The sequence below is a fragment of the Cygnus atratus genome, chromosome 1 (genome assembly GCF_013377495.2).
Source record: "Cygnus atratus isolate AKBS03 ecotype Queensland, Australia chromosome 1, CAtr_DNAZoo_HiC_assembly, whole genome shotgun sequence".
NCBI classification, from domain to species: Eukaryota; Metazoa; Chordata; class Aves; order Anseriformes; family Anatidae; genus Cygnus; species Cygnus atratus.
This window is the reverse complement of record NC_066362.1, coordinates 65341927-65369342: the sequence shown is the minus strand read 5'-3', so window position 1 is coordinate 65369342 and position 27416 is coordinate 65341927. Positions and strand designations below refer to the sequence as shown.

General features: G+C 51.2%; 2 protein-coding genes across 2 annotated transcripts in view; one reads left to right on the top strand and one right to left on the bottom strand.

Annotated features, from left to right (window-relative positions):
* CACNA2D4 (calcium voltage-gated channel auxiliary subunit alpha2delta 4) overlaps positions 1 to 27416 on the top strand; it is a 120014-nt gene that overhangs the window by 71166 nt on the left and 21432 nt on the right. The gene's annotated exons all lie outside the window — the stretch shown is intronic.
* Positions 5025 to 11651, bottom strand: LRTM2 (leucine rich repeats and transmembrane domains 2). Its single transcript, XM_035551038.2, has 3 exons — positions 11585 to 11651; positions 7330 to 7920; positions 5025 to 5479 (listed from the first exon to the last, which is right to left on the bottom strand). The coding sequence occupies exons 1-3, from the start codon at positions 11649 to 11651 to the stop codon at positions 5025 to 5027; spliced, it is 1113 nt and encodes a 370-aa protein (XP_035406931.2).

Sequence of the window (27416 nt, the reverse complement as noted above, 5' to 3'; positions counted from 1 at the left end):
AAAATCATAGGCTGCTCCCAGATGATCTGTGAACCAAAAAAGCCTGGAGTCATCAGATGAGTATGTTGGCTTTGCCTTTTCAGCTCTACATTTCTGGTATTATATGAACTGCTTAGTGGTATCTGTGTGCGCTCCTGTACCTGCACGGTAAAATTAGATTAAACTATGCGTCATAGACACCATACTGTTAAACAACAGCGGTGATTCTCTCATGGCACATACCTTTTCAGAAGGAGAGATGCCTCAGCTGCTACCAGATGAGGAGTATTGGGGTTCTGTTCCCAGTTTCTCTCTGAAGATCAGGCTGAGCACAGCAATGTGACTGAATATAACAGCACGAATATGGTGGCACAAGGGTTTGCTTGCGGTGGGGTTTAACATCTTTTGTGACTCCACGTGCCTCAGGATGAGCTTTTTCTCGCAGGAATAGTATGTGATGAATTGTGTGTGGATAACACCAGGAGTGGACGAGTAGGGAATTTAAACATCTTAGCTGCGTGTGATAAACCTAGCTAGTGAACAGCTGGTGGAGAGACTCATTTAGCTCTAGGGGTGACAGCTTGTGTACTTGGGGGTGCAATAAGATTAGATAGAGATTTCCACTCATTTTAAAATAACCTTGCTCAGGAGGGTAAGAAATCTGGAGAGGTAGGAACCCATCACTCACTATTTGTTACAGCAAGTTTTATTGAACATTATGCTCTAATTAAAAAAATAATAAAAAAAAGCTTTTGGAATCAAATATGACCTGAATATAACTCCATTGGCTTCCGCATTCTTACACTAGGGATTAATTTGGCCCTTTCTACTTTTATGTAATGAGCTGATTGCCACAGTATCTTATCCTTGTTACACAATCGCCCTTGCCTGGCTGTGTCCCTGGAGCCGTGCCTGTGTGTTTCTAGATCCAGGGTCTCACCTTGACTGACTGCATATTCAGTCCTCCAGCCTCACCCTGCCTACGGGCAGATGCTTGCCTGGCACTTACACACACGTGCAAACGCTGTCAGTGTATGTGCATGTTCACTCTACGTTCAGGCACTATGTATAGGCAAGCATAGGCATATGGGGAAATTCAGAATTTTTTCATTTAGCTGGCTGTATCCCTGTGGTGTTTGCTTTAGCAGGGAGCAGGGGAGAGGGAAAGTTACTAGCAGAGATCTCATTTAAACAAGAAGGAGCATAGGAAAATACATTCTTTATTATTCTTCTGTAACAACAAGCCAGAAATATAATATACCTTTAAAAATGATCTGTCTCATGCCAAAGAAACCTCCATTCAGTCATTTTAGAAAATCTTGCTGCTCTTCCTCAAACAGTAACAAAAAGAAAAAGAAATTACAAGTGCCATCTGTTCCCTGCAAGAAATGTGCCTGCCTGTGCCACAGGTGGGTGTGTGGGGCCGGGGGGTGGCGGGGAGCAGAAGGGGTGTTTCTGGTGGGCTTGCCAGCCCCTAAGGGACACATGGCCCTGACCTGTTGGTTGGACCTGCCTGCTCCAGAAGACCGTTTCCTGAGGGCAGGTACCTCCTCTTGGCATCGGTATCCCTGCCTGTGGCAAAGGGTGGTTTTACTGGGGGTTCCCCCATGCCTAGCCATGCCTGCAGGGGCACTGGGAGCCCCTGTCCCACATGCCGGAGGGGAACCCGTTGCCTGGGCGTTCAGGGAGTGCTAGGGCTCGTTCTGTATCTGGCATCCTGCAGGAAACACTCATTTCTGCCCACGTCAGGCGTCGTGTTCCTGATGTGCATGCTGACAGGGTGACAGCTTCCCAGGTGTGCTAGGAAAGAGAGTAAGAGCCTGTTTGCCAGCAGTGGTACAAAAAGGGCATTTCCCCGTGAACCTTGTTACTCTGCTCTGCATGAAAGAGGACAGGTCCTTGTCCTTCCACTTGCTTTCCAGTGGGACTCCCTGTAGCAACCAGCCTTCATGTTTCTCAGCAACTCTTTTCTCCCCTTCCCTGTCTTATTCTTTCCTGGGTGGGTTTCTAAACATAGCAGTCCCTTGTCTAGGGTTGAGATGAATCCAGACTTTCTGCCTTAGAAATGAAAACAAATAGGAAAGGATGGGCGAGGTCGTCATCAGCCCCACAACACAAGATATAGAAAATATTACTAGCAACAAAGAAAAATTGGTCAGGACAGGAGGTCGTCACAGGGAAGGTGCAGATTCAGGAGGATTTCCCCCTTCCCCAACCCCTGCATTGTCCCCTGCCTCCCTCCTACTCATTTTACCTCTAGTCTATCTCCTTAAAAACAATCTCTCTCACTCTCTCTCTTGCTCACTCACACACACATACGCACACACACACATATAGATCCCATTGGTTTTGTGCAATGTTTCACCATTATTTGATGCAAGTAAAATATAGATCTATAAATATACCTCTCTGACTCAAGTCCCATTTCAAGTATGATTGCGGAGTCCAGTATGGTAAAGGGAGAAGTTCCCCTGAGAGGGAGGTTGTGGGGGGATTTGGATCCAGCAGGCAGTCTAGTCCCAGCTTGCTGGGAATGTGGAGCAGCAGTAACACACATAAGGAGGCTGCAGTGCACCAGTTCTGCCCTTCAGAGCGGGCTATGGTTGCAGCAGATGGGATGGTTTGAGTGCCTATACAGTGCATGGGGGAAGAGTCCTTCCTCCTCACATCTTGCCAGCCCCCCTCCTCCTCCTCCTCCCCACAAGTGGTGTGCTGGGAGAGGGGGATGCGGTGTGTGCACGCACTCGTGGGTGGACTGCTTCTCCCAGTCCTTCTTCCAGGGCAGCCTGGTCTTCTGCTTCCTGAAGAACATCCTCCTCTGTCCCATGCAGCCCTGCGTCAAAGGGAAGTCACGCTAAAACAGTCCAGAGCATCCTGTCTCTTTGCCTCTGGTGGCCCTGGGAGGGCCATGAGGGATTTTACCACACCAGGCTTTGATTAAAGACTTGGCACGGCATGTCCATGGGTCAGTACAACAACCTGTCCGGGACCAGAAGGGGTGAGGAGCCAGCGTGTATCACTTCCACAGGGGTCCAGCAGCAGCGAGCAGGAGGGCCGTGAGGTGTCCGAAGGCTTCGGGATCCAGCTGGAGCAGGAGGAAGAGGTGGCGTGCCCTGGCAGGGTCCACCTGCAGTGCCTGCTGGCCTCTGAGCACAGGTGACTCGCAAAGCACCCTGCAAAGCCGGGCTCGCTGCCAGCCTGTTTCCTGACGGCAAGCATCACACCATCCCCAGGCACCGCGGATGCACGACCTCCAGTGTCATCTTCCTAGCCCAGGAATACCCACTGTGACGGGTTAGAGCAGGTTACCATGGCAATGTGCGCTCTCCCCTGGAGACAGCATTTTATCCCACTTCCAGTGATACAAAATGAGTCCTTATGTTGGGTTCCTTTCATTTTTTCCCCTCTCACTTCTTTTTTTTTTTTTTTTCCTTTCCTGTCAGGGTGAAAAGAGCTGAGACTAATAGGAGGCACTGCAGTCTGAGGGCTTTAAAATCTGTTTTGGGGAAAGTCACCCTGCATCACAGCATCAGTGTGCACAGTCATGTGCATGGGCACACTCGTGCAGCTGTGGATGGCAGTGAGCACAGCGGTGGTGAGGTGAGCGTATGCGGGCTGTGCTGCGTACCGTGTCAGCCCCATTGTGGGCTCTCTCACCTGTGCCACGCTGTGGTCCAGGTTTCAGCCTTCACTTCAAGACCCTCTAGAAGTCACCCCAGCTGCATTACCCTACTCTGTGCGCCATGCTTGCCCCTCTGCCAGCAATGCTGGCTCTCAGGCTGTGTTTCTTCTTCTCCTGCCACCTCCCCCTGGGCCCACGCTACCCCTCAGCAGCGCTCACACTAGCTAGGCTGGTGAGCCACGTTCTCCTCTGTGTCTTTCCTGATGGCCTACATCTGCTGTGCCTATCAAACATTTCCAAATGGAGGCTTCATATCTTTACCTTCTCTTTTTATCGCAGAAAACATAAAAAAGATAACAAAAATGCCATTTTTTTCATGCTGTGTAGTCATTTCCACTGACTCATGCTCTAACCTTAATAACTCTGCCTCTCTCTGTCCTCTCCTGCCCATTTCCACTGGCTCTGCACTATGGTGAGATGTTTGTGTTAGCTCCTCAGTGGCAGAGTTCATGTATTTCATCTGAAGCAGAAGGTACTGTGCAGTGTTATGATAAGAGTAAGGTACAGTGGCTAAATGTGTTCATGGTTGCATGCACAGGGCGGATCAGCATGTGCACATGTGGCTCTGCACGCACAGATGAGGTGTCTGGATGTGTGGAGCTGAGGCCGTGTGTGTGCATTAGGATCAGAATGAGTCAGAAAGCGTGTACAGGAGGATGGCTCTGTGTCTGTGCACCTGTAATGGATGATGTGGCCGCTGGCAGATTTGGAGTTGGCCAGGAGCAACAAGAGGGACGCTGTGCTCTCTGGCAGCGTGTTAGTGATGTACGTATCTCCACCTTTAAAAGTGCAAAGGAAAATCTCCCTCTGCCTGTTGTCACCCCCAAGGGACCTTCCCTCCCTTCCGATGTGCTCTTAGCCATACTGTGGGTAGCAAGTTACCATCACACAGCAGCAGTTACCCTAAACGACGAGGCATGGACACTTTTGGTGTCCTGCTCCTCACGCAAGCTTTCACAGAGTTGCTCTCTCTGTTTGCAGACAGCTCTTGGCAGGATACAGGACAACTCAAGACTGAAGCTGAGAGGATGACACAGGTTCCCAGAAGGTGCCAGCTGCCTCCACAGCAGGCATGTGAGGGAAGCTCTGTGCGAGAGCATGAGGCACAGCAAGCACTCGAGGTCTGACTCTACTTTATTTGTCTGGGCCCAAGGGTGAAAGGGCACAAAATGGGCCTGGGGCAGAGGAACAGAGATTAGAGTCAGGTGCCCTGACCCCCCAGAAGCATGTTGCACTGCTTGGGTGAGTGGAGCAATAGCACAGTCTGTCTTTTTGTCTGGGAAGATGTATTTTGGGAGGACCCCATGCTTGACTGCTCTCAGGTATCTTTGTTCATTGCTGTCCCTTCCTTCCTAGAAGAGTTTCATGCCACAGAAGAGATTTGTTTTTGCTCTTCATGTTCCCCCTCTGTGTCACCCATCAGCGGCTGCCTCTTCTTCAGCTCCCGGTGATACTTGGCCATGAGGGAGGCATAGATGCAACCGTAAGCAGCTGCCACCACCATCATGATGCAAACAATGCCACAAACCACTCCTGCGATGATCACAGTGCCAATAGCCCGGCGCACGCTCACAGGCCTATATCTTTGTTTCTGAGGGCATCCCACACTGGGCTCCACTTCTGGTTCTGGGCCTGATTTAGATTTGGAAGGAGTTGGGCTTCCTTTTGTGCAGGGTGGGCCAGTATTGTCCAGCACAGTAGAGCTGTTCTCATCATCCAGCTGTGAGCAGTAGTTAAACATCTCCATGGGCACCATTCGCATATCCTTCCCTTTCAGCTCCTTGGGCAGGGTACATGCCAGCTGGTCGATTTTCCCACCTGTCCCAACAGAGATAACAGGAGTGAACCAAGCTTCATCCTGATGCAGTGCTAAGGTAAAGCATTTAAAGACAACAGAGCTAGATCCTCAGGTGAGAAAAGTTCCTATGACTCCGTTCGTACCTGGCAAGGATTTGCTTTGCACAAGCCAGGCACAGCAGCATTACGATTTTCAAGTGGGGAACTGCTTTGTTATAGCCGTGGAGCCATAAATCCAGTGCCTCATGTGTGAATGCATTATTGAGTAAAAAGAGTATTCAGAGAGCTTCTCCCTCCCCCAAAAGGCAGCCATGACCTAGCACAGGGTGTTTCTAGAGTTCAGGGGTAAGAATGAAGTCAAGAAGTGCTGCAGACCTCCATGTGTTGCCAGATCCACAGTGCTTGTGAAAGGTGGAGGGGAGGGAGGAATGGCTGCACTTCCATGCACCAGACAGAAAGAGCACGTGGTATCCTTTAAAATGATTGTTTTGCCTGATTTAGAGACATTTTGCATGCCTTAGTCCTCCATTACTGGAATGGCTTGAACCATGGCAGCTGGCTGGGATGCTTCTACCTAGGTGGGACTTGACAGTAGAGCTCATGGTTCATGATACCTGTGTAGACATCTTTCAGGCAAGACCTGAAAGCCCTCTGAAACCATCTATTAAGTCAGCCTAATGCTATTTACTGAATTACATAAGTGTCAGCAGAATCATTTTAGAAAAGGAGAAATTAAAGCAAAAAGGTAGGACTGAGCTCTGTCTTCTCAAAATAACAACGGACACACAGCACCATCTTCTAACAACTAATCCACTCTCCCCCCGGTGGAAATAGTGACAGATGTTGAAACAAATGCTTGAGTGAGTTTGGGCAATTTCTTTTGAAAGGGGAAAAAAAATTAACTCTATGCTTTTTATGGATTGTGGGATATGAGAGTCAAAAAAAAAAAAAAAGAGAAAAGTGGCACTCGTATCCTTGTTTGATTCTGCTCTCACACATGCATATTTCAGACTGCAGTCTAGCCATAGGCGTAGATAATCTCTTTTCAGCATGGCTGTGATCAGCAGGGATGTGACAGCTGACTGCTGCTATCCACATGATTTGAGACCCTTTCCTACTCATTGGTGCAGTGACGGACGGTCAGGCCTTCAATCGTCATTCCTGCAAAATGTGCTATTTTGCTCTGGGTTGCAGGTCCTGAAATCGTGTCAGTCCGTCAGAATTCCTGCACCACAATAGGTACCTTCCTAGCCTTCAGGGGAAAGCTGGAAATACAAACTTGTCAAAATATGCTTGTTTTGAAATAAGGATTTTATAGCCAGTCTGACCTAGGGACTGACTTGTTAATTTGAGTGTTTGGGTTTGCCAATATTAGTTGTAATATTTTCCCAAGTGGCACTGTTTCCTGTGGTCCTTTTGCTGAAAGCAAACCTGATGCTTTGCAGCCAAATCCAGCTTTTATTTCCCCCAGCGCAAGGAAGAGAACCGGACAGTTGTTTCCAAGCTTGAAAAACATTTCTTCTCTTTAGGCATAAAGGGTGAGGGGACCTTATACTTCTAAATTTTGAAGTTATTTGAGGAAAGTTCTTTCCCCTCAAAAAAAAAAAAAATTAAAAAGAGTGGTCTTTGGGATTAGAAACAAAGCAAGGAGGCGGGGAGTCTGAGGCTGCAGAGGGCTTCTCGGGCCTGGCAGCGTTACTGTGTGAAGTGCAGCAGCACTGCACTGTCTCTTAGCCTTATAGTACTGTCCTCCTCGGCTAGGGTCTGGAATTCAGGTCAGCCTGATCTGCTGGACGTGTCAGCCTGTGTTTCTTCCCTTCCCATGAACAACTAGCACTTGCCAGCTCCGCTCCCACTGCGTGAGCACCTACCTCGGTAGGAGAACCACTCCATCCAGTGCTTGAAGTCTCGGAGATTGCAGTCGCATTCCCAGGGGTTATCCCCAACTTGGAGCTGCTGCAGGCTGGTCAGTGGCTCAAAGGTCACCCTGTCCAGGCTCTGCAGGCGGTTCGACCTGAGGGAGAGGGAGCGGAGAGCGGGCAGGTCATCGAAGAGGCCCGAGGGTATCTGGGCCAAGCCGTTGATAGAGAGATCCAGCTGGCGCAGCAGGGCCGTGTGCTGTAGCAGGTCCTTGTCCAAGGCCCGGATGCTGTTGTTCCTCAGCTGCAGCTCCGTCAGGTTCCCCAGGTCGCTGAAGATGTTCTGAGGGAGCTGGTCCAAGAAGTTGTTGGATAGGTCCAACCTCTGCAGGGCAGAGAGGTTGGAAAACACCGGTCCCGGCAGGATGCTGAGTTTGTTGTTGAGAAAGAGGAAGGTCCTGGTGTTTGGGGGGATGTCTGAGGGGATGGAGGAGAGGCCCAAGCCACTACAGTCCACTTCCAGGTTACCGCTGTTACACTTGCAGGAGGAAGGGCAAGCAAAGAAGGACTCTGCAGCACACAGCGACAGCCAGCAGCCGAGCACTGGTAGGTGAAAAGCAGGGGAGAGGGAGAGAGAGCGCACGTGTTAGAGCAGTGCTTTCCCATCCTCACCCATCACCTCTTTGCACACAGCTGTGGCTACAACATGACCCTCACAGGAGGACTCTTCGCCACAGTGCCCCGAGTGAAATAAGCTTCCTCACAGACAGATCCTTTTACTGCCAGCCTGCACCCTGAGAGCACAAGTTTCCTGTGAGCCTTTTTTTATGAGCAAGTAAATAAATATCCTCCTAGTTTCACATAGAGGTAAGGACAGTGTATCCCAGATGACTTTGCTGCCAGAGCTGGAGCGTTGGATCCTGTCAGAAGAGGATGGAGCAGAGAGCAGTGGGAGATGTCACCTCTGATAAAGGACAGCTACTTCTAAAAAGTCAGAGTCAAGAGACAAGTCACTAGTATGTATTTAAGAAGCTCTATTATTTTTTTTAAGAAATAAACATGAATGAAAAACTTTTAAGAAAAATCAAAACTAAGCAACCAACATCTCAGTTTTAATCCTCTGGCTTGGATCACAATCTTTGTGATGTCAAGTTCAAGTCTAAGTTAGCCACTAGATCATTTGCTCTCCATATCTACAACATCTTTTGTGGGTCTTGTGGCAAAAGACTTTTTTATTTTTTTATGAATTAGATTACATTACAAAGGTATGACCAAGAAAGCTATTAGGAAGTAACAATGAGATCCTAAGCCACCAAACACTTTGCACTTGCCATTGCTCTCAAAGTAGTTTCTGAGTCCCACAGCAGTAGCCCCACAACCATCTCTCTGCCCAAAATTACCCATAGCAAGGGAGAAATGATGAAAACATTGCAGGCTTGTAATTGAAGAAAGGGGTGTTTGGAAAAGGTTAGCGTACATCCCCTTTCTCCTATAGTGCCTCAAATGTAAGGTCGGACAATCCACAAGACAGCATTTTTCAGAGCTGTTCTGGATCACCGTTCCAGACATGGGTTCGGGTCCTGTGAGCAGTGTCAGGGCTCTAATCGTCAACCCTCCTTGGGAGCCAGCAGCTTTTAAAACTTTCCTTTCTGTGACAAGGAAACATCAGCAACAAGAAAGCAAGCTTTGTGCCTCCTGTCATTAGAGGAGTGGGAGTTCTGTTTAAGCAGACTATGTAAAACATTTGCATCCTTCATCCTAATTCCTTTTGTGGAATTGAGATTAATTGCTTCAATGTGGGAAGCAAATTCAGCTCCCTTGTGCTTTTTAAGATGACGAGTTTAATATTTGACTAAAACTGAAGTAGGCTTGTCTCTGCTTCACGCCCTATCACTCCTCTTCAGAGAAGGCAGTCATTTGGTCTTGGTAATCTTTAGGGGTGAATCGTGGCTAAAATAGATGCATTTATTGTCTTGCTGTTCCTTCTTGGACTGGAAACTAGATTCCTCTGCCCTGCCTGCATTCCTGCTTTTTTTCCCCAAGAAACAATAAACAAGTGTTTCATTTCTTGACCCAAGGAGAATTCTGAAAAGACTGTCGTAGGAGAGAGGTGTAGGTGGAGACCCGTGTTGTGGAGAAGCTCTGGCTGGAACAGCTCTGCAGTTAGTCGTGGTTCTTCTCTCTTCCCTCATGCCACTGTCTCTGGAGTTTAGTCTGCCTCAAGTCCTGTCATCCTATGTCAGTTCTTTTTGTGTTCCCAGTGATCCTTGTGAGAATTGGCAGATTTTTGGACTGGTAGCCTAAGGAGAGCTACACAGTTTGGATCCTGAGATATATGACTTTATTAAGGGCCAAGGGATAAGTGCTCAGAGAGAATGTCTCTGCCTTTTTTTTTTTCATCCATCTTTCACAGTTCCTTCAAGAGATTTTTCTGGCCTACAGTTGAGATCTCAGGTGTACATCAGCCCAGGCCATGCCAATCTGTTCCTTAAATGATAATTATAGATCGTTGCAGTGAAATATAAGAGAGATCCCTATCCTGGGCACCTCTGTGCTTTCTTGTCACGCAAAAGTTGGGGTTAACAGCAAAGATTTCCATGAAAGCAGATGATAGCCTGTGAACTGGTGCAGTGCAGGTACTGGCTGGCTGGGCGATATTTAATTCCATTCAGAATACATCGCTCTCTTGTTGTAGGAAAAGAATTAAAAGAATGAGAGCTAGAGTGGGGAGGGGAGAGAGAGACATGAGTCACTCGAGTGACCCCATCTTTTCCTGGATGCTTAACAAAAGTACAGTATTAATAATAGATTGACAGCTGTGATGATGAGATAACACTTAGCTTCTTTGTTTACTGAGAAAGGCAAGAGCAGACTGTGTAATGCGATACAGGTGGCATTCTGTTCAGGGCTTATCTCTCAAAATACCTACCTGCCACTGGCCCCCGGCTGCGTGGCTGTGGGGTGCCACCAGTGGCGGGTAGGAACAAAGTCTCAGGCATCTGGCTGTGGTTATGTTCAGGAACTGGACTTAGGCCAAGTTTCTGCAGCCATAAAGGATGTGCCAAAAATTGTCTTGTTGTTACCCATATACTGCTCTGTGCTCTTGAAAATATTGTACTAAAATCACAGAGAGGAGAATGTTTGATTTTATTTTAGGTCCCTGTGAGAGATGCATCCTCTGGAATATGAGCTGAGACCAAGAAATTCATTGCACTGGTGAGGATTCAGCTTTACAAGGAAGAGAGGGAAGCAATAGGTGGAACTTGAAGCTCTCTTCCAGCCCTGCAGAAGGATGAGTAGTGTCTGTTTTTGTGTTAGGAGAAGATGAAGTTACTTCGTATGGTGTTTGGTGACTCTAGTAGGTGGCAGAAAGCTGATCCAGGAATATCAGATTAAGTCAGGACTCAGTAGCATTCATTGTAAATAATTCATACAGCAGCCCAGTCTGTGAGGATGGATTACAGAAATGCCTGTTTTCTGGAGAAGGAAATAATTCACCCAGCTTCTTACAGTGGCAGCCCCAAATTTGATGGGATTGCAGGAAAAAGGGAAACCACAGGTCTGCTCAGCTGCCTGGCCGTGCAGAAGTGATGTGCACTCTCCAAGTGCTCCCTTTCCTCTGCTGTAGTCCCCAGGTGCTTCTCTGAAATGCAGGTACATCCCCTGAAGGCCCTTATCACCCTAGCAGTTCTGCTCTGCACTCAGGAATGCTGTAGCAGATGCCCTGGTCCACTGGGAAGAGGCTGAAGGTTTACAATGTAATTTGAAGCGTATCTTCTTGATTTACTCTTTGATTTTCACTACAAGTGGCCGTGCCTAGTAGGAGAATTCTGCATTTGCATCCTGTATTCCTTTCTAAAATCTGTCATGACTTCTTCTGCCATGGAGAGCTGGGAGCCTTGCTCAGCAGCCTACGTGCAAAGCCCTAGCACAGAGAGGAGGCTGCAGCTTACGTGATGCCGATCTGAGAAACGCTCAGGGTAGATCTTTGTGCGGTGGTATCTGTCTCACTGTTTCTCACCTGTCAGGCCCACTGGAATTCAGAAGTAATCATCACTCACTGTCCCACTTTAAGCCCATCTTCAGCTTTAAAGTCTCGCTCTCCCTCCCAGCTAGCCTGGCCTCTAAAGGAATCAGGAATTAGTTCAAACATCTCCATTCTTAGCTGTCCCTCTCCCCTATTCTTAACCCTGGTGCGACCTATTTTCTTCCCACTCCCTTGACAAAGAGGATCATTGTACTTAGTACCCGAGTAGACGTTACTTACGGCAAGCCTCCTGCCACCTCATGAGGAACCTGCTCCTCCACCGGTGGCCGGCAGTTGCAGGCAGCATTGTTGTCTTCTCCAGCGTGTCTTCACATCCACCAGCCAGCCTGGCGCACGGCCCCACAGAGCGGAGGAGTGAACCTTGTAGCCTGCCTGCCTGGTCCTGGAGGGGAGAGCAGAGCAGAATGGGTGGGATCCAGTTCCCTGCCCACAGGATCCAGGGCTGGACTCAGTGCTCTCCTTTCCCCTCCCCAGCTAGCTTTGCCTTTAAGGCCTAATCCCCATTTGGGAGGAGAGCTGGAGGATGATGCGGGAGGCGCGGCATGATGAAGGCACAACACGAATTCACTTCTACCCTCGCAGTACGGAAGTAAGGCCTAATTCTCATATGTGCCGAAGAGACAAGCCTGTGCTTGAACAGCCTGCTGCGGTAGCTCGGTGAGCCTGATGCTCAAGGTCAGCCTGACGAGCGGCTGAGGTGACCCTGCCGGGGCTGCCATCTCCAGCTCGCTCCCTCTCGCTGCCACGCGGGCTGGTGCCACCTGTGCACCCCGCGCCCTGACGCACGCTCGGGCTCACGAGGTCTGGCTACCACCGGCTGCCAAGCCGCCTCTCCCCCCGCCCGTATTTCCCACCAGCGCTCCCTCTCTGTTTCCAGGTAAAATGGATGTGGTGCCTAGAGCAGGGCTGAGCAGAGCACAGCTTCAGCTGGGGGATCTCGCACTGCAGCAACTGCAGGAGCTGAGGAGCGAGCGAGCCTCCGAGGAGAAGGGAGGACCTGGGGCGGGGGAGACTGAGTGGGAGTGTTGAAAAGAGAGGAATTACAGCTTAATTAGAAAAAGGAAAAATGCTCAGTCTAATTAGAAACCCAAAGACCATAAACTCTCCCCTGACAATAAGTGACTGACAACAGGTCCCTCCTACCCTCCCGCTTCCCTTTTGGATACAGGCAGGCAGGAAAAGGGGAAACACCACAGACCCTCCTGACCCACGGGCACTCTCTGACATGCCACCCACCCTCACAGCAGCAGCTGGATGGACACGTTTCAACCAGGGCACAGAAATAAACCATCCTCCATCCCCTCTGAGGGGCTCTGGCAGCATCCGTAGCCATTATGTTAGATGGGCACTGCACTCCCACCGGGATGCTCTCCCCACACACGTGCCAGCTGCTCCCCTCCCCCAGGCTCCTGTGACTGATTTATTTGGTAAACTACCAGGAGATTTTTAAATTAGCATCTCGGTGAGACAGATGAGCAGGTTCGGTGCCTGGACTAGTACATTTTGCGAGGCTGTTCAGATCATTTACCCAAATGCCAGTGCACCAGATAGATGCATGCCTCTCGCGGCACCAAATCCGATCCACCCCTCACGCACTGCAGCTCCCCGCTCCCAAAACTGAGCTGGGTGCCTTCCTGCAGCCCCTGCTGAAGGAGAAGCCTCAACAAATAGCTGTCCCCATTCAGTGCTCGTGCTCGCACCGGCTGCGAACGAGACTTCCAGCCTCCCCCGTACCGATGGCTCTGCCCTGAATGCCACCCTGAAGTCTCCTCTCTCCAGCTGCCGGTATCAACAAGGGCAAAGAAAAGCCGCGAGCACTTACCTGGAGGGGCTCTGCCCACTGCCACTTCCACCCGGCTCCCCGGGCACTGCACAGTTACTGCCTCTTCCTTCCCTCTCCCTGCGTGACTTTCACTGCCGGCAGCAGGCTTTCCGTGTGCTCTATTTAACTCCCTACAGCACAGGAATAAACGGCAGAGTTAAGCTGACAGCCACGGAGCCTTATCTGGCTGCTGGATAGCGGGAGTCGCTCACTTCCAAATCCTGTTGCCGAACCATCACGTCCTGGCTTTCAGCATCAGGGGCTGCCTGCCACGCTCTGTCTTTCCCTCTTCCCCACCTTCGCTCCATCTAACTTTGTCTGGGTTATAGATAGCTCTGTTCCTCGCGCTCTTGCCTTTTGGCTCTGTTTTGTAACACCCCATCTGTATCAGCTGGCTGAGCTCCAAGCAGGGGGGCTAAGCTTTTGAAAAAAAAATATATATAAAAACAGCTTCCTTTGGGTGCTTCGTGACACCGCTTCCCTCTGCGATCCCCCCTCACTCAGCCCAGGCCCCCGCTCGGTCCCGGGGCTGGTGTTTTCCCCCCGCTTGCTGCTGCTCTGCACGATTCTGCCACGCCATACCCAGGGGACCAAGGGCAGCACCCGCGTACCCAGGCACGAGGATGCTGAAGGAGTCAGGGTTTGTGCCCCTGCTCCCTTCTGCTCTGGCAGGCAGAGTCCAGCTCCTGCGCTCATCCCTGGTACCTCGCAGGCGCCTCTTCCTACGAAGCAGTGCCAGGGCTCAAGCACCGAGTGCAGGGTGGGAGGAACAGACGTGTATAAATAAGCCCTTTCCCTATGTTTAGAATTTATTACAGTGCATAGTGATTAACACCTGTTCAGGCTTTAATGCTGTCTCCTGCGCTGCAACATGCACAAAGATGGAGGCGCCTTGATAAGCCCATGATTATTTTAAAAGCGTGTCACACAAACACAGCGCTCCCTGCCCCACAGATAGCATCCACGCATTTGTGCACTCAAACACGCTTCTAAGGCTTAAAACCATGTAGCGTCATATACATATGCAGATAGGGTTGCTAATCTAGCTTACATTTACAAATACGTCTGCAGAGTTGGGCTAGCACACATACTTTAGACTTTTGTGACCCATATTTATGGAGATCCATGTCTTGCACAGAACTGCCTGCTTCTCCAAGCTTAGCATATGCTCAGGTGGAAGGGCATTAGCGCTGGAATAGGTAGAGGTTCCGGAACGCTGAATTGAAAGGGCCAGCGAGCATTTTTACCTTGAAGTAGAAAGGTTTTCTCTAATTTGTCTTGAATTCTGACTTAATTAGCTGTTGTCAGGTGGTCCAAGAGATGCTTTCTGGTCTGCAGAGCACCAGCCAGATGCAAATGCAGCACTGGGAACCTCACAGCCCTTTGGCCAACCAGCACCTGCCCACAACCCAAAGCTTTCCAGAGCATCACCAAAGCTGCCTGGCTGCTTTCAGCCTTAGAGCTGGGGACATTTCCAGCAGTGGGGACTGTGCCAGACCTAGGAGTGCCCCAGCCCAAGAGGAGAGGCACCATGCCATCCATTCTGAACTAGTGTGGGATTGATGTGTTTGGGAGCTTAATGCCAACATGCAGGGCTGGAGCTCCAAATGCTCTGAATTCTCCCAGGGGCTCTACAAACCCAGCGTTAATCTTTCTTCTGGGCTTATTGGATGGTTCCTTCTCCCTGGAACAACTTCTCAGCTGAATGCCCTATGATCTGTGGGACACGGAGTCCAGAGCTTTCTTCCACATGCCTGGAGTTGAATCTCTCTTCCAGATTCTGGAGAAATGAACAGAGTACCCCGTGGGGCTGGTAATGGCCTTTTCTTCTTGCCATTTGGTATAGGACAGTAAAGCACAACTTTTTTAGTTTCAGCTCAGAGCAGCAGAATGAAATCATCCATTTCTTGCCGTTGGCTCCAGTGGCCAAAAATACTCTGAGCTGAAGTGCCACTTGGACATTTGGCCTGCTGTCAGACTTCTCAGAGGACTCTAATGAGGATTCCCCTAATTAGCTTAAACAGGGAACTTTACTGGGGGGGATGCTGGGAAGATTGTAATGACTCTACAGCACTTGCCAGGGCATAAAAGGTACAGCAGGAACTATCAGTGTCGTGTTCTTCCCTTCTCCCTGCCCAGACACCAGTAATGTTTGTGGTATCACTCTAAAGCCTTAGCTTTCGTAAGTAGGGTCCCAAGGAGCATGCTGAGAGGATGGGGAGGGTTTACTGTTTACTGCATCCACATACTGCTTTAGTAACACTTCCAAATTCTGTGACACCTTCTATCCAAAGCTTTCCATCTGCTTTACAAATGGCTTTTACCATGGTTGTAGGTGTTGCTGCTGTTATTTTGTATTTAATGACCCCCAGAAGTAAAGCTGCGGTGGTAGCCAGTAGTGCCTCTGCTCTAGGCAGGTGGACAATATTATTCCATTTTCCCAGCAGGGACACTGAGGTATGGAGGCAGGTGACTGTCCCAGCGTGTCACTAGGATAAGCCACAGTCACAAGCAGGGCTCTGTCAGCAACCAGCCGGCAACCTCTGTCTCTGATTCTCCCTCCCAGTCCTTTGCACTAACGCTTGGATCACGGCTTGTGGATCAGACTCCTTTAACAGTCTGGCTTACTAGCATCGGCAGGGCATGTGGGTGACCTATATTATAAAAGGGTAGGTAACAGAGGCTGCAACAGATGCCAGTGATAAATTATGAGAGAGTACACGCAGACGTTCATCCCTCCCCCGTGCTCTCCCTGATGACTGATGGTAAAGTCCCTTTCCAGTGCTGAATTGCTCTAGCCTTTATCAGAAAACCACCAGTGCAAGGGAGGGCATGGAGGACATTTAAAGGAGATTATTCTTTTTCCCCCCTTTTCTTGTTGCTTCTAGGATTCCTGTTTTATTGCCGTGGGAGGCAATATTATGGAGGGGGACAGCGGTACCCCAGAGCCCAGTGATTAAAGTATGTTGTTGTATGTCTGTTCTTCCATCGGTGCTCGGAGGGCAAGAGTTTGTACACAGAGGGAAGGGAGATGCGTCAGCCATGTCATCTGATTACAGCAACTGGAAGTTTGTTAAGTAACTTGGCTGATGAATCCTAGCAGGGAGTTGTACTCTCCTGCAGTACCACACAAGGGTTTAGATGGCGTGTAAAAGATATAAGCAGCACTGTAGAAACATACAGTGTGTGTCACTGCCCCAAGTGAGCCTGGAAGCTAAATAGCTGGGGGCTTCATTTCCAATGCTTGCTGATTTATTAACGCGTGTGTTCAGGATTATTAGTGTTGTGCTGTCACAATCAATGGAAAGCACATTTTAAATTCACACCAGAAACCCAGCTGCACAAGAAACGGTGCCATCTGACTTGCAGCGATCGATCACAGCAAAGCAAAACACCTCATACAGAAAGCTGTAAAGTAAGTACAAAGCATGCAAAACCCACTCAGTGTTGTAAGGGAATCTGCCACATTCCTGACTCGGTGTGAATAAACCTCACCCTATTCTCTGGGATGTGAAGGGGTCAAAAAGCTTCTGATCTTTGAAATGACAATGTGTAAGCACCTCTAAAATGCAAATATGGTTGGTGTTAAAAAAAAAACATTCCCTCCCCAAACGCTGCCAAGAAAGGTCAACTTTATCCCCATTTCTTGTAGGGGTAAACTATGTTAGAGGTAAAAATGACTGCTGAATTTGGCTGTCTGAAATATCAGCTGCCCAGCCCTTGGTACTTCATCGTGGGCTCACATCAGTTCCCAGCTCAAGATTTTCAAAGCTGCCAAGTGCAGTGCTTGCACAGAATCACATGAGCTTGAGAATGCTCTCCTATCCTGCCGAAATTTGTAAGGCTTAGCAAAGTTACACAAAATAAAGGAGTTTTGGCAGGGCTTCCCCAAAGCTGCCTGACTGGGCTGCACCGGAATCGGGAGAGGAGCCAGGTGTCTTGATTCCTCATCCCATACCTTAACCAGGAAACATTATTTGCATCCCCAGTCTCCCTGACCAACATACAATAACAAGACTGGGAAAGGTCAGAGGGGCTGGAAATCCCAAGGGCATCCGTCCTCCTGGAAGCCTCTGAGAAAGCACAGAGCATCCCAGGGGGTAGCACTGGTGGGAAAGACCCAGATTGCTGTGGAGAAGTGGGATTCCTTGGGAGGCTGTGGAAGCAGGTGGGGAGACCGGGATATCCAACGCGAGAGTGACAGGAAAGTCCCAGCACAGCGAGAGCGCGGCATATGGAGGAGGCCCAGAGCAGCAGCAGGAGGAGAGTTGAGGGGGCAGTTGACAGGAAGAAATCCAGCCATGTGTGTGCCAGCATCTTCTCTGAGTATTACTGAACGCGACAGACCACGTGCCTGCTTCCTTCAGCAAAACGGAGGCAGATGAGAAGGGAAGCGGGTGAGGGAGTGGGAGGGGGCCTCAGAGGAGAGACACGTGAGCTGGCTACCCAGTTTCCTCCTCTTTTTTTCTTCCATTTTTTTTCTTTTTTTTTTTCTTTTTTTTGCCACAGAGTGATGTTTTTGTTCTTCTCACGCTGTTGGCAAAAATTGATAACCAAGTGAGATGTGGAGGGGGGTTCTGCATGAAGACTGAGATAACATTTTCTGATCCAGCCGGGAACAGTTGGCTGTGGGTGGTGGCTTGTCACCAGCTCTGCCAATTCTAATCCAGATCCCAGTTTTTCTCTCAGCTGCGAAGAGCCTTCTCTACAACTTCAATTTCCTACAGGGGTTAATCCCGTGGCCAGCAGTAGCTCAGACCCTTAATCCTTCCACACAGCCCTTGGCAAAAGGACTGCGGCCACTCCCAGCTCAGCACATCCGAGGGAGGCACAGTTCGGCTCCCAGTCCCTCTCCTACACCCCACGAGCGTCCTTCAGCTTGTTGGCATTTAAAATGCTGCTCCCCCCTTCCTGCCAAGCCTCCCCTGTGGCTGGGTGCTGGGTGGGTGGCGTACCCCAGGGACAGGCTGCGGGAGAGAAGGCGGCTCGGTGGGAGAATCCCAGCTCGGTGGTACTCATCTCCCTCCCCGCCCCACACACAGATCCTTTTCACACTTCTTAGTTGGGTGGTGCTCTGGAACCAAAATTAATCTCTTTCTTGTGTGGATTCTTTTTTTTTTTCGGCTTGTGTTCAAGAAGAAGAGTATGGGCCCATGTTTGCGAAGGGTTCTCTGAGAGCTCAGAAATCTTGAGATGACCCAGTGCTCTCCTTGGATCCCTTATTAGGGTCAAAGGGTGCAGCAGATCCTAACAGGGAAGGTACCAGCCTGTCTGAGATGAGAGATACATGCTAAGAGTAGTAAATGGAGGTGCGTCAATTTAACAGCCAGATACGAAAATATAAGTTTCATTATCAAGTGCTGAGTAGCTCTCCATTCACAGTTGTGTCCTTGGAGAGACAGACGTCTGTCAAACAGTACAGCCAAAGTGCCAAATCAGAGGTCTTCCAGATCAATGCCAAGACACCTGTTAAGTCTTATTTGGACCAAAGTGCTTCAAACATAGGGCTTTCTCCTTGTGCTTCCTAGTTCCTACGGTCAGGTGAGGTTCTGCAAGCCTACGTGGTGCCATGCATGCATGCAAAGTGTCCCACACCTATTTATCTGCTACCATTCCTGTATGCAGTAGCCCAGGAGCTGGTTTTGCCTTTTTTCATAGCCTGTCTTCTGAAATGTGTCAGGCCCCCAAGCACTAGCCTTCCTAGTGCTTGACTCTTGTTACTTTTGCTTCTGGGAGCTGAGATAGTGCCTGGTGGAGAAGCCAACGTGATGCAGGATTGCTGCCACCTAAGCTGCTGAGCGAGAGCATCCCTCCCACTCTTCCTGACCCAGCACCTTGGCTGCCCATCCCTGGCTGCTGGTTCCTCAGAATCAGACCATCGGCTGCAAGGGTAGCAGCCTCCCACCTTGGCAGTTGGAGCAGGAGGGAGAGGAGGTAGAAAACACTGGGATGAGGGAAGTTCACTGCCATCTCACTCCACGAGCCTGTGCCCCTGGCGTGTTCACGGGGGCTGGGGTCATCTGTGCGTGTGCAGTGGTGGGGCAGAGCACGGGACGCCAGCAGTAAAAATCCTCTCTGCTCTTACCGTAAGGGGATCAGTGACCCAGCACACACACGGCTCCTGGCAAACCTCCCAAGGAAAGGCTGACTCTCATTGTTCACACATGATGCATTTATACTGAACTCTGAATGAGACCTTTCGCTGATTTCTTTTTCTGCCCTAGTGAGTTGCATAGATCTGTTTCACTTGGTTGCCACTGTGGCCTGAGTACCATGGTGCTGCCTGTCAGAGAGAGCCGGGAGCTCCTCTCCCTCTACCCCATCATCCCCCATCACCTTCTCAGAGCATCCAAGAGGGGCATCCCTGAAAAGTCCGTGCAATCTGCACAGGGTCCAGTCTGCTGCCTGCAGCTCCAAGGGTGCCTGAGGCTCGCTGGGACATGCTTACGCTCTTTACAAGCTGGGAACACTGCCCACAGCTCAACGAGATGTGGTGACAGCTATCACAGCCCAGAGCTCCAGCCAGGATCCTCAGATGCATCTGGGCCAGCACACACATCACAGCCCCATGCTATAGGGCTTGCTGAGCCTGGGGAATGCCTTCAGATCTGAGGGGACTTTAGGTTTTCTGGGGGGTGATACAGGCATGGCAACATTCACATCCCATCAAAATCACTGGATGCAGAGCAGGGCCCACTGCAGACCCTCTGTCCTTACAGAAGCTCCTCTCCACAAAATCTCAGCAGCAGCAGCAGCACACCCTACTTCGGGGAGCACTCAGAGGCAGCACCCCTGCCTCCTCCGAGTGAGGAGGAGTGTGATACCAGGGCCTGACGTCGGGGTGGCAGCCTTCACCCGCAGCCCGTCGTGGAGCTCAGACCTGTATGGCCCTGACGTAAATTTAGGTCTCATCCTTCCCGTGGTGGCTGTGAGGTGTCGCAATGTATAAATATCAGAAAGTATCTTGTTTTCCCATTCATAAAGAATCAAGAAATTATTATTTTCATTTTTAAAAAGATGGCTACCTGAAAGAATATGCCACTAGGTTTGCAAGGGCAGGTACCTAAAAGTGAGGCAATACCTGCACAGCCTTAATTCATGCGTTACAGCAGAGCCTTTGCTTACCCGAGCAGGTACTGCTCACGGCCCTGTGCCATCCTCAGAGCAAACGACACATGATATTCAGGCTAACAATGAAGATGTTGTAACAAACAAGGCTATTTTTATATGGTCAGCATAAGATACTAAACCACAGCGTTGGCAGCTGGCCACAGTCTGTACATTCCTAATTTTGCGGGTGCCCAACACGAGACCCTAGGGGCCATTTTCCAGAACTGCTGAGTACTCACAGCTGTTTTCCAAAATGCTGGCAACCTAGCCAGTAAACTGGTACGGTCTGAAGGAATTAGTGGCACTGAGAGCCAAGAGGCCCCAAGCTCGAGTCCTGCACCTGCTGCTCCTTCACTGGCTGGCGAAGGGAGAAGTCTCTCTCCCCTTCAGCAGCGAGGAAAACAACCACCCTCTCTTGCCTCATCAGGAGCACAAATTCTCTATCATCTGTGAGGCAACTATAGCAGCCAATGTCTTCAGAACACCACAAGACGATGCACGCTGATGTATTGCCCGCGGGGCTGGGATGACAGGCAGTAAACAAATAGGAGAGGCACGCGCTTCAGTACCGAAAAAATAACAGCCCCCCTGCTTCACTCGCTGAGCACCGTGGATCTGGTGCCCTGAATGAGGCAGCCTCACGAAAATAAAGAGAGATCAAACCAGTCAGGACTGCAACCCAGCACAAGCGGCATGGTGCCCTGAATCCTGACATTTCTTAACTTTCAAGTGCTTGTTTTTTCAGTGGGAATAAAACCATATTTTACGTAAACCCACACCTCACAGGTAAAAGAAGCAACTTTCCCTTCGGTCTATCCAGCCTGCATTTGAAATGGTATATAGAAAGAAATGCTGCTTCTTGGTATTAGGGTCTCCGGAGCCACACAAAGCATTTTTGTGAGCCAGTAAAGCCACGGCAGGAATCAGGTATGCATTACGAAATGTTTTCATGCTGGAGAGCCTGCAGCAGGGACAGAAACAGCCCAGGGTGCTGACTCCAGCTCCTTCCCACTGTGAACTGGCGCACGTGTCGTGATGCAGCACTCTGAGCGTTACCCAGCTGCCAGGAGCATCCCAGTATGGTCATCTGAATTACTGCTTGAGCCACCCAGGACTGGGACAGATGTCAAGCACTGTAAGCAGCTGCTTGTAACCAAACATGGCAAGTGAGGGAAGCTGCTTGGTCTCTCTTTTAAGTCAGCAACAGGCAAGTGTGGAAGAGTCACTGAAGACCTGCCCAGAAATACCCTGCCATGGGCTTGAGCCTTTCCCCAGCTGTCCCTTGCTCAGCTCCAGCCTCTGCCATTCTCTGAGAGAATACATTCAATTGCCTTCGTGACCCTGTGCTGCTGCTGAATCTCCCCTCCTTGCCATGCTGGGGGTCGCACTTCTGCCTCCAGCAGGCTCCTCTGCTTCTGGAGAGCTTAGAAAACCCTTCCTGTGTCAGGGTTAGGAAAGCCATGGGATGGGCAGGGAGCTTGATGGAGATACCCAAGCTGTGAGTACACCTTGCTAGCATGTGGCATTTGCTTCGCTAGAGGCAAGGGTGAAGCTATGATCCGGTATAAAACTTACATAAGAGGGCTTCCCCCCTTTCTCCCTGCAAACCGCCCCTCTGCTGAGATTTGCCATAATTCCTCCGAGAGGACAAGTTACACCAAGAGAGGCAGCACTGATGTCTGATGGGGAGACAACTCCCTCAAGCCTTTTGCTCATGTGGAATAATTCCCTTGAAAATGTTGTTTGCCCTGAGCGGTTAGAGGAAGATCCTCCCCCCGAAAAAGACCCAAGTGACAAAGCTCAGAAGAAAAATGGTCTGTGATCACGGCAAGGCACCCCCTCCTCACCGCTGCTAGAAACATCCCCCGCTTCGTGACAAGTCCCTCTGTGCCTCTCAGGGAGCCCCTGTCTTTCGGGGTTTCCTTCCTAGCATGGTGCGATAGCATGCTGGAGAGCAGCTGCCCCAGCTTCTGTCAAAACGAGGTCTTCGTTTCTCTCGCCATCCTTCACTGGCAGATCAGGCACCGGCGCAGAGCGATGCTGCGCCCTGCTACCTGCAGCTCGCAGCAGGGATGCGCTGGGGTTGGCACGTTCGGTCTACCTGATGATGCACATTGTGGTCCTGGGGCCTGGCTCCTCAGCCGTGACCTGGTTGTAGTGACAACGCCAAGCATCCTCTCTGCCCGGCCCAGGAGAGGTCTGATTTTACACGTCTCTCTCAATTAGAATGAGATGCGGTGGCAGCAATGAGCTGGGCAGGCAGCGGGAGGAGGGGGGCAGGATGCCCCGTGCAGTATGGATGTGTGCACATGTCTGTGCATGCGTACATATGCAGGCACATACACACACCCTAACACTCGCATATATGCTCCCCGCCTCAGCTGAAATCCGTAGGAGGCTTCACGTCAGCTCCTTCGGGATGTATGCAGTTCTCCCTCTTTTCTCCCAGGCAGATCTGCCCTCTGTGGCAACATTGGGAAAGGCTGTGAAGTTTCCCTGTGCTGTATTTTCCCCCTTCCTCCTAAAAGTTCAGAAATCACACGCTCAGCCTGCGGGGATTCTGGAAACAGCTTGGGGACTTATTTTTGGCTCCACTTGTGATAGGGCATCCTTCGCTTCATGTCCTGTGGTGATGTCCGTGAGCTTTGTCTCTGAAATTGTACATGCATACACACACACAGGCGCTCTCACACATATACACACCCCCTCATCCTGAAGCCTGTTTACTGAATGCTGGACCAGTCACCTATGCAGTTTTGGTCCTCATTCCCTTCTCCATTTTAGGTTGCTCTTACTGGGACAGCTGAGACCTAAATGATACTCAGCCAAGCCACCGCAGCTTGGGTGAGCGGCACCTCATGTGCTGGACCCACAGCACCAAGGGGGGACACAAAAAACAGGGCTCACCAGGACCTGCCCGGTACCTGGTGACCGCAGCACATCGTATGTAGCCCGCAGGCTGCACCTGAGCTGTCAGAGCCACGGCGAGGGATGCCGGTGCCATTCACAACTGGGAGAAGTTGCTTCCAGCTTCCCACCCTGAAACTGGACTGGGACCAGTACCGTCAGCCTCCGCGGCAGGACGGTCGCTCTGCCTCATCGGGGGGTTCGCTGCCCTTCAGCCTTGCACTGAGGACCTCGCGGTCCTCCCCAGGGAGGCTGCTGGTTCCCCGCGGGCAGCCCCCCTGCTCTCACTTGGGCTGGGGTGGAAACACGGCGGGGAGACGGCTCTACTTACCGTGCTCGGGCTGGGATGGACCCTCCTGTGAGACGGGCAGCTCTTCCAGTGAACCCTGTACAATCCCAAAGCCAAATCCAGCAGAAAGTCCCTCCGTCACCTGGCGAGCTCTCGGAGGACTCTAGTTGGCACGAGCTCGCTGGCTCGCTGGCCAGCCGGCCGGCCCACGCAGGGGGCCGAGGAGCTGCGTGCTTAGGTGGCGGCGTGGGCAAGGGGCCGTAATCCCCCGTAAATAATAAATAGGGGGAGAGGGGTGGCGAGCGAGAGGCAGGAGCGGCTGAGCGCAGGGCAGCGATGGCTGGGGGGACATCTGCGACGGCAGCGGTGCACGCACAGGAACGCGCACCCACGGTGCCGAGGCATCACCCCGCCAGGCGGGCAGGGTCCGATCCGGAGCGGCCAGGGGAAGGGGCTCGGGAGATCTTCATCTCTCTCACCCCATCCTGGGGAAGGAGCAGTCGCTTGCCTTCAGCCTCTCCATCTCCCTCCTCCCCCCCTTGCTCCCTTCCCTCTCCCGCTGAACGAGGGTCGAGGGGATCGAGGGGGGCGAGGAGGTGCTGGGGTGGGGGGAGCTGCCCCAGCCCCTCGCCAGGCAGATTGGTCCTAGGCGCTGAGGCTGGAGAGGAGCTGCCGAGCTGGACTGCCTCCTCCCCGCCTCCCTCCTGATGCGATGGCTGATCACAATGAGCGCGGGGAGAAAGGCGGGCGAAGAGATGCGCCGCTGTGTCTGCCGCGTTTCCTATAGGGACGAGGAACCCTGCAGGGGAGAAAGCGTGGGGCTTGGGAGCGGGACCCCCTTCCCATCCGTGCTCCAGAGACGGAGCAGGAGGCAGGGCAGGTCACACGGGGACCTCACCCCACCGGGCTGGATGCACCCTGCCCCGGCTGCCGTAGCACCTCCGTGCGTGGATGGAGCACATCCCGGCCTCCGCTCCCCTGGGGATTCAGGGAGAACTTGAGGGATGCTGGCAGGGAGCAGGGAATAGTGGTAGTGAGGGGAACAGGTGAGAGAGGGGGGCGTTTACACCTGCGCTTTACTCCCCTGGGCTTGGTGAGTGGTGGGCAGAGCGTGCTCAGCCAGGATGTGCAGGGTGTCGCACGCTCTTTCCCCTCACCGCAGTGGCAGGGGCAATCCCTGCCCGCCGTGACACTGCCCGCTGGTGAAGGGGTGCAGGAGGGACCCCAGTGCAAGCCACTGCCTCTGCGAGGGAGGCGTCCCTGCTCTCCTTCAGGCTCCCACAGCCTGCCCTGACGAACTCAAACCCCTCGCTTGCCTTTCTCCTGCTTGCTGAGGACCTCGGTAGCTAACATTTGCAAGAATTACCACTTTGCTGAGCCACTTCAGCTGCCTCTTCTGCGTGGCTCAGTAGCATAGGCAGGCTGCCTCGGATTTCAGCTCTTTGTTATTTTTAATGGGTCTCAAAGTTATTTTTTAAGTAACATTTTCAGCGGGCTTCTTAGACTGAGAGGGGTAGCCCCACTGCTGGCTTGAGCAGGAAAATGGGAATATTTCAGAGACAGGGAGCAGGGAATGCAAACGACAAGTACTGGCGGGGCTGTGCTGCTGCTCTGGCACGTTCTTTCATTGGAACCGCAGTTTTTATTTAAACATCAGAGCGGCCACCATGAAAACAGGTTTTGAATGGCAAGGTACATCTTGATAAGCAGGCCACAGGATGTAATCTTGCAACCCTTTGTTACGCCTTTGTGTGATGCGGCAGGCCAGAGAATTATATCTTGAGAAAAGCTCCTTATGAGAACAGCATATGGATAATCAAAGAGACTAGCCAGGGAAGGCAGACAGAACGAGAGACAAGCAGAGGACGAGCTAATGAGGCAGACATGCTCAACGGAGGCATGAACAGGTGGAGGGGAAGGCTATTATCTCCGTGCTGAATGGCAGCGGGCGACGCCGGAGAAAGCCGGCTGCGGCAGTGCAGCGGGTGCCACTTGCTGGGAAGCCGTGCACGGGTCTGGGTAGCTCGTCTGCATGGTGTAGCAACAGATCTATATGCAAGGCACGCAGCATTGCTTGGCCTGGTGTTTTATTTCCTTGCTGGGGAAGTACGGTCGCACAGGTTATTTGCACATTAGTGGGAATAAAACAATTAGCCGTGGTCTCCTCGAGGACTTTATGGTTGTTGCTGTGCGGCACACTGGGGCCACTCATAATTTCATGGACCTTGGTCTCTCTTGCAGCACACACTTTGCCACGGGAGCCAAAAGGCCCATGAACAGTCAGTTGTACTTTGGAGGAGCAGAGGGGGATTATTCCAGTTTTCTCCCTTCTCATCTAAGCTGTGCAATCGTTCTTTTCCTCAAACTGAATCGTTGCTGTCCTCCTTTTTCCCCATCCTCACCAGAAGCCCAAAGGCACCCAACCATTTGTGACTAGCACCAGGAGGCTGCTCATGGCCTGTTTCTCCTGAGCTCATGTGTCTTCCTCAGGTCGACTGAATGCACGGAAGACTCTGAGTCCTTACCCCCTGAATGGCGAGGAGCCGTGGTGTCAGGCAGGAGCATGGGGCAATCCTTCTGCCACGGTTCCCTCTGACGGGTGTTGTCCAGGCAAACTTGACTGCAAGTCAGAACAGCCCCAAGATGTGCTTTCAAGGACCCCTTCAGACAGGGCAGTGACACAAGGAGCATGGTGCTCGCAGCCTCCCGAGGAGCAGCCAGAACCGCACGCAGGACCGCTGCAAAGGAAGGAAAGGGCTGGTGCACAAGCCCTGCAGAGAGGTTAGAGCTGCAGAGATGGCATCCAAAGGACAAGGCTTGCTGGCGGGTGGCACAGAAGGGTTAGACGTGGCTGTGGGTGACGTGGATAGAGGAAGGAGAGAACTGGGGACTCTGCTTTCTGTCCCTGCCACTGGCCACCAGTGCAAGCCCCAGCTACTCTCCCTTCTCGTGCTGCGGGCAGTTCTGCCCAAGTTAAGCAAATGCTACTCGTGCCTGCGGGGCAGAGGCAAGGACTGACAAGCAGGGGCTGAGATCCCTTTGAGGATCAATTTGAGGATAGGTGTTCCCTCGGGCAAAAACATGAGCCACTCGGTTAGTCTCTGCTTTGCAAGGTTAGTTATCTAGGTGTCAGCTCCTCTTCAGGTCTCATAAAAACTATATGGCCTGGGTAATGCTCAGTCCCACTGATGTGATCTGCTGTGATAACGGGAATAGCTCTTTCTTAAGATGTTGGAAAGGATAATGGTGAATTTATTTAAAGCTATGTACCAAATCAGATGATCTCAGCAGCATCAGCACCATTTGCCTTCTGTCATGGACTGCTGCTTTGTCTGTGAGAGCACCATGCCAAGCTGTGATAGCCTGTGATAGCCCCACTGGAGATGATGAATCTTCACCAGGGCTGGACTTTCTCCTTTCTTTAGGTTCCTGGAAACAGATACAGATGAATCTCAAGTGAGCGTCGTGTCTCGTCCAGTTTGTGCTCTGTGAGGCTTAGGGCAAGGCAGCAGTACAAAATAATTCCTTTCCCCCACTCACAGGCAGTCAGATCCATCCTACAGCAGGGAGGGCTGGATAAGAAACATGCCAGCGATTGGGATTTCATAAGACATGCCAGCGATGGGAATGTGACAGGAAGGACACCGACACTGGTACAAAAGGCAGGGCTGCTGTACCATGGCTGTGATCCCAGCTGGTGCCAGGCTCTCTGTGCGTGCGGCACGGAAGTACACCACTGCATACTCCGGTTTTAATTCACATCCATCTGAATGAGAGCATCAGATCAGACTGCTGACTTAAAAGCACCCACACAGTGTGTAGTGTGGTTCAGGTTTAAAAGCTCCTTAGCTAGTTTCCGTCCCCGCTTTGAAGCTAATTCAGAGGAAACCTGCAGCAACCAGCAACGCTTGACCCGCCCAGCA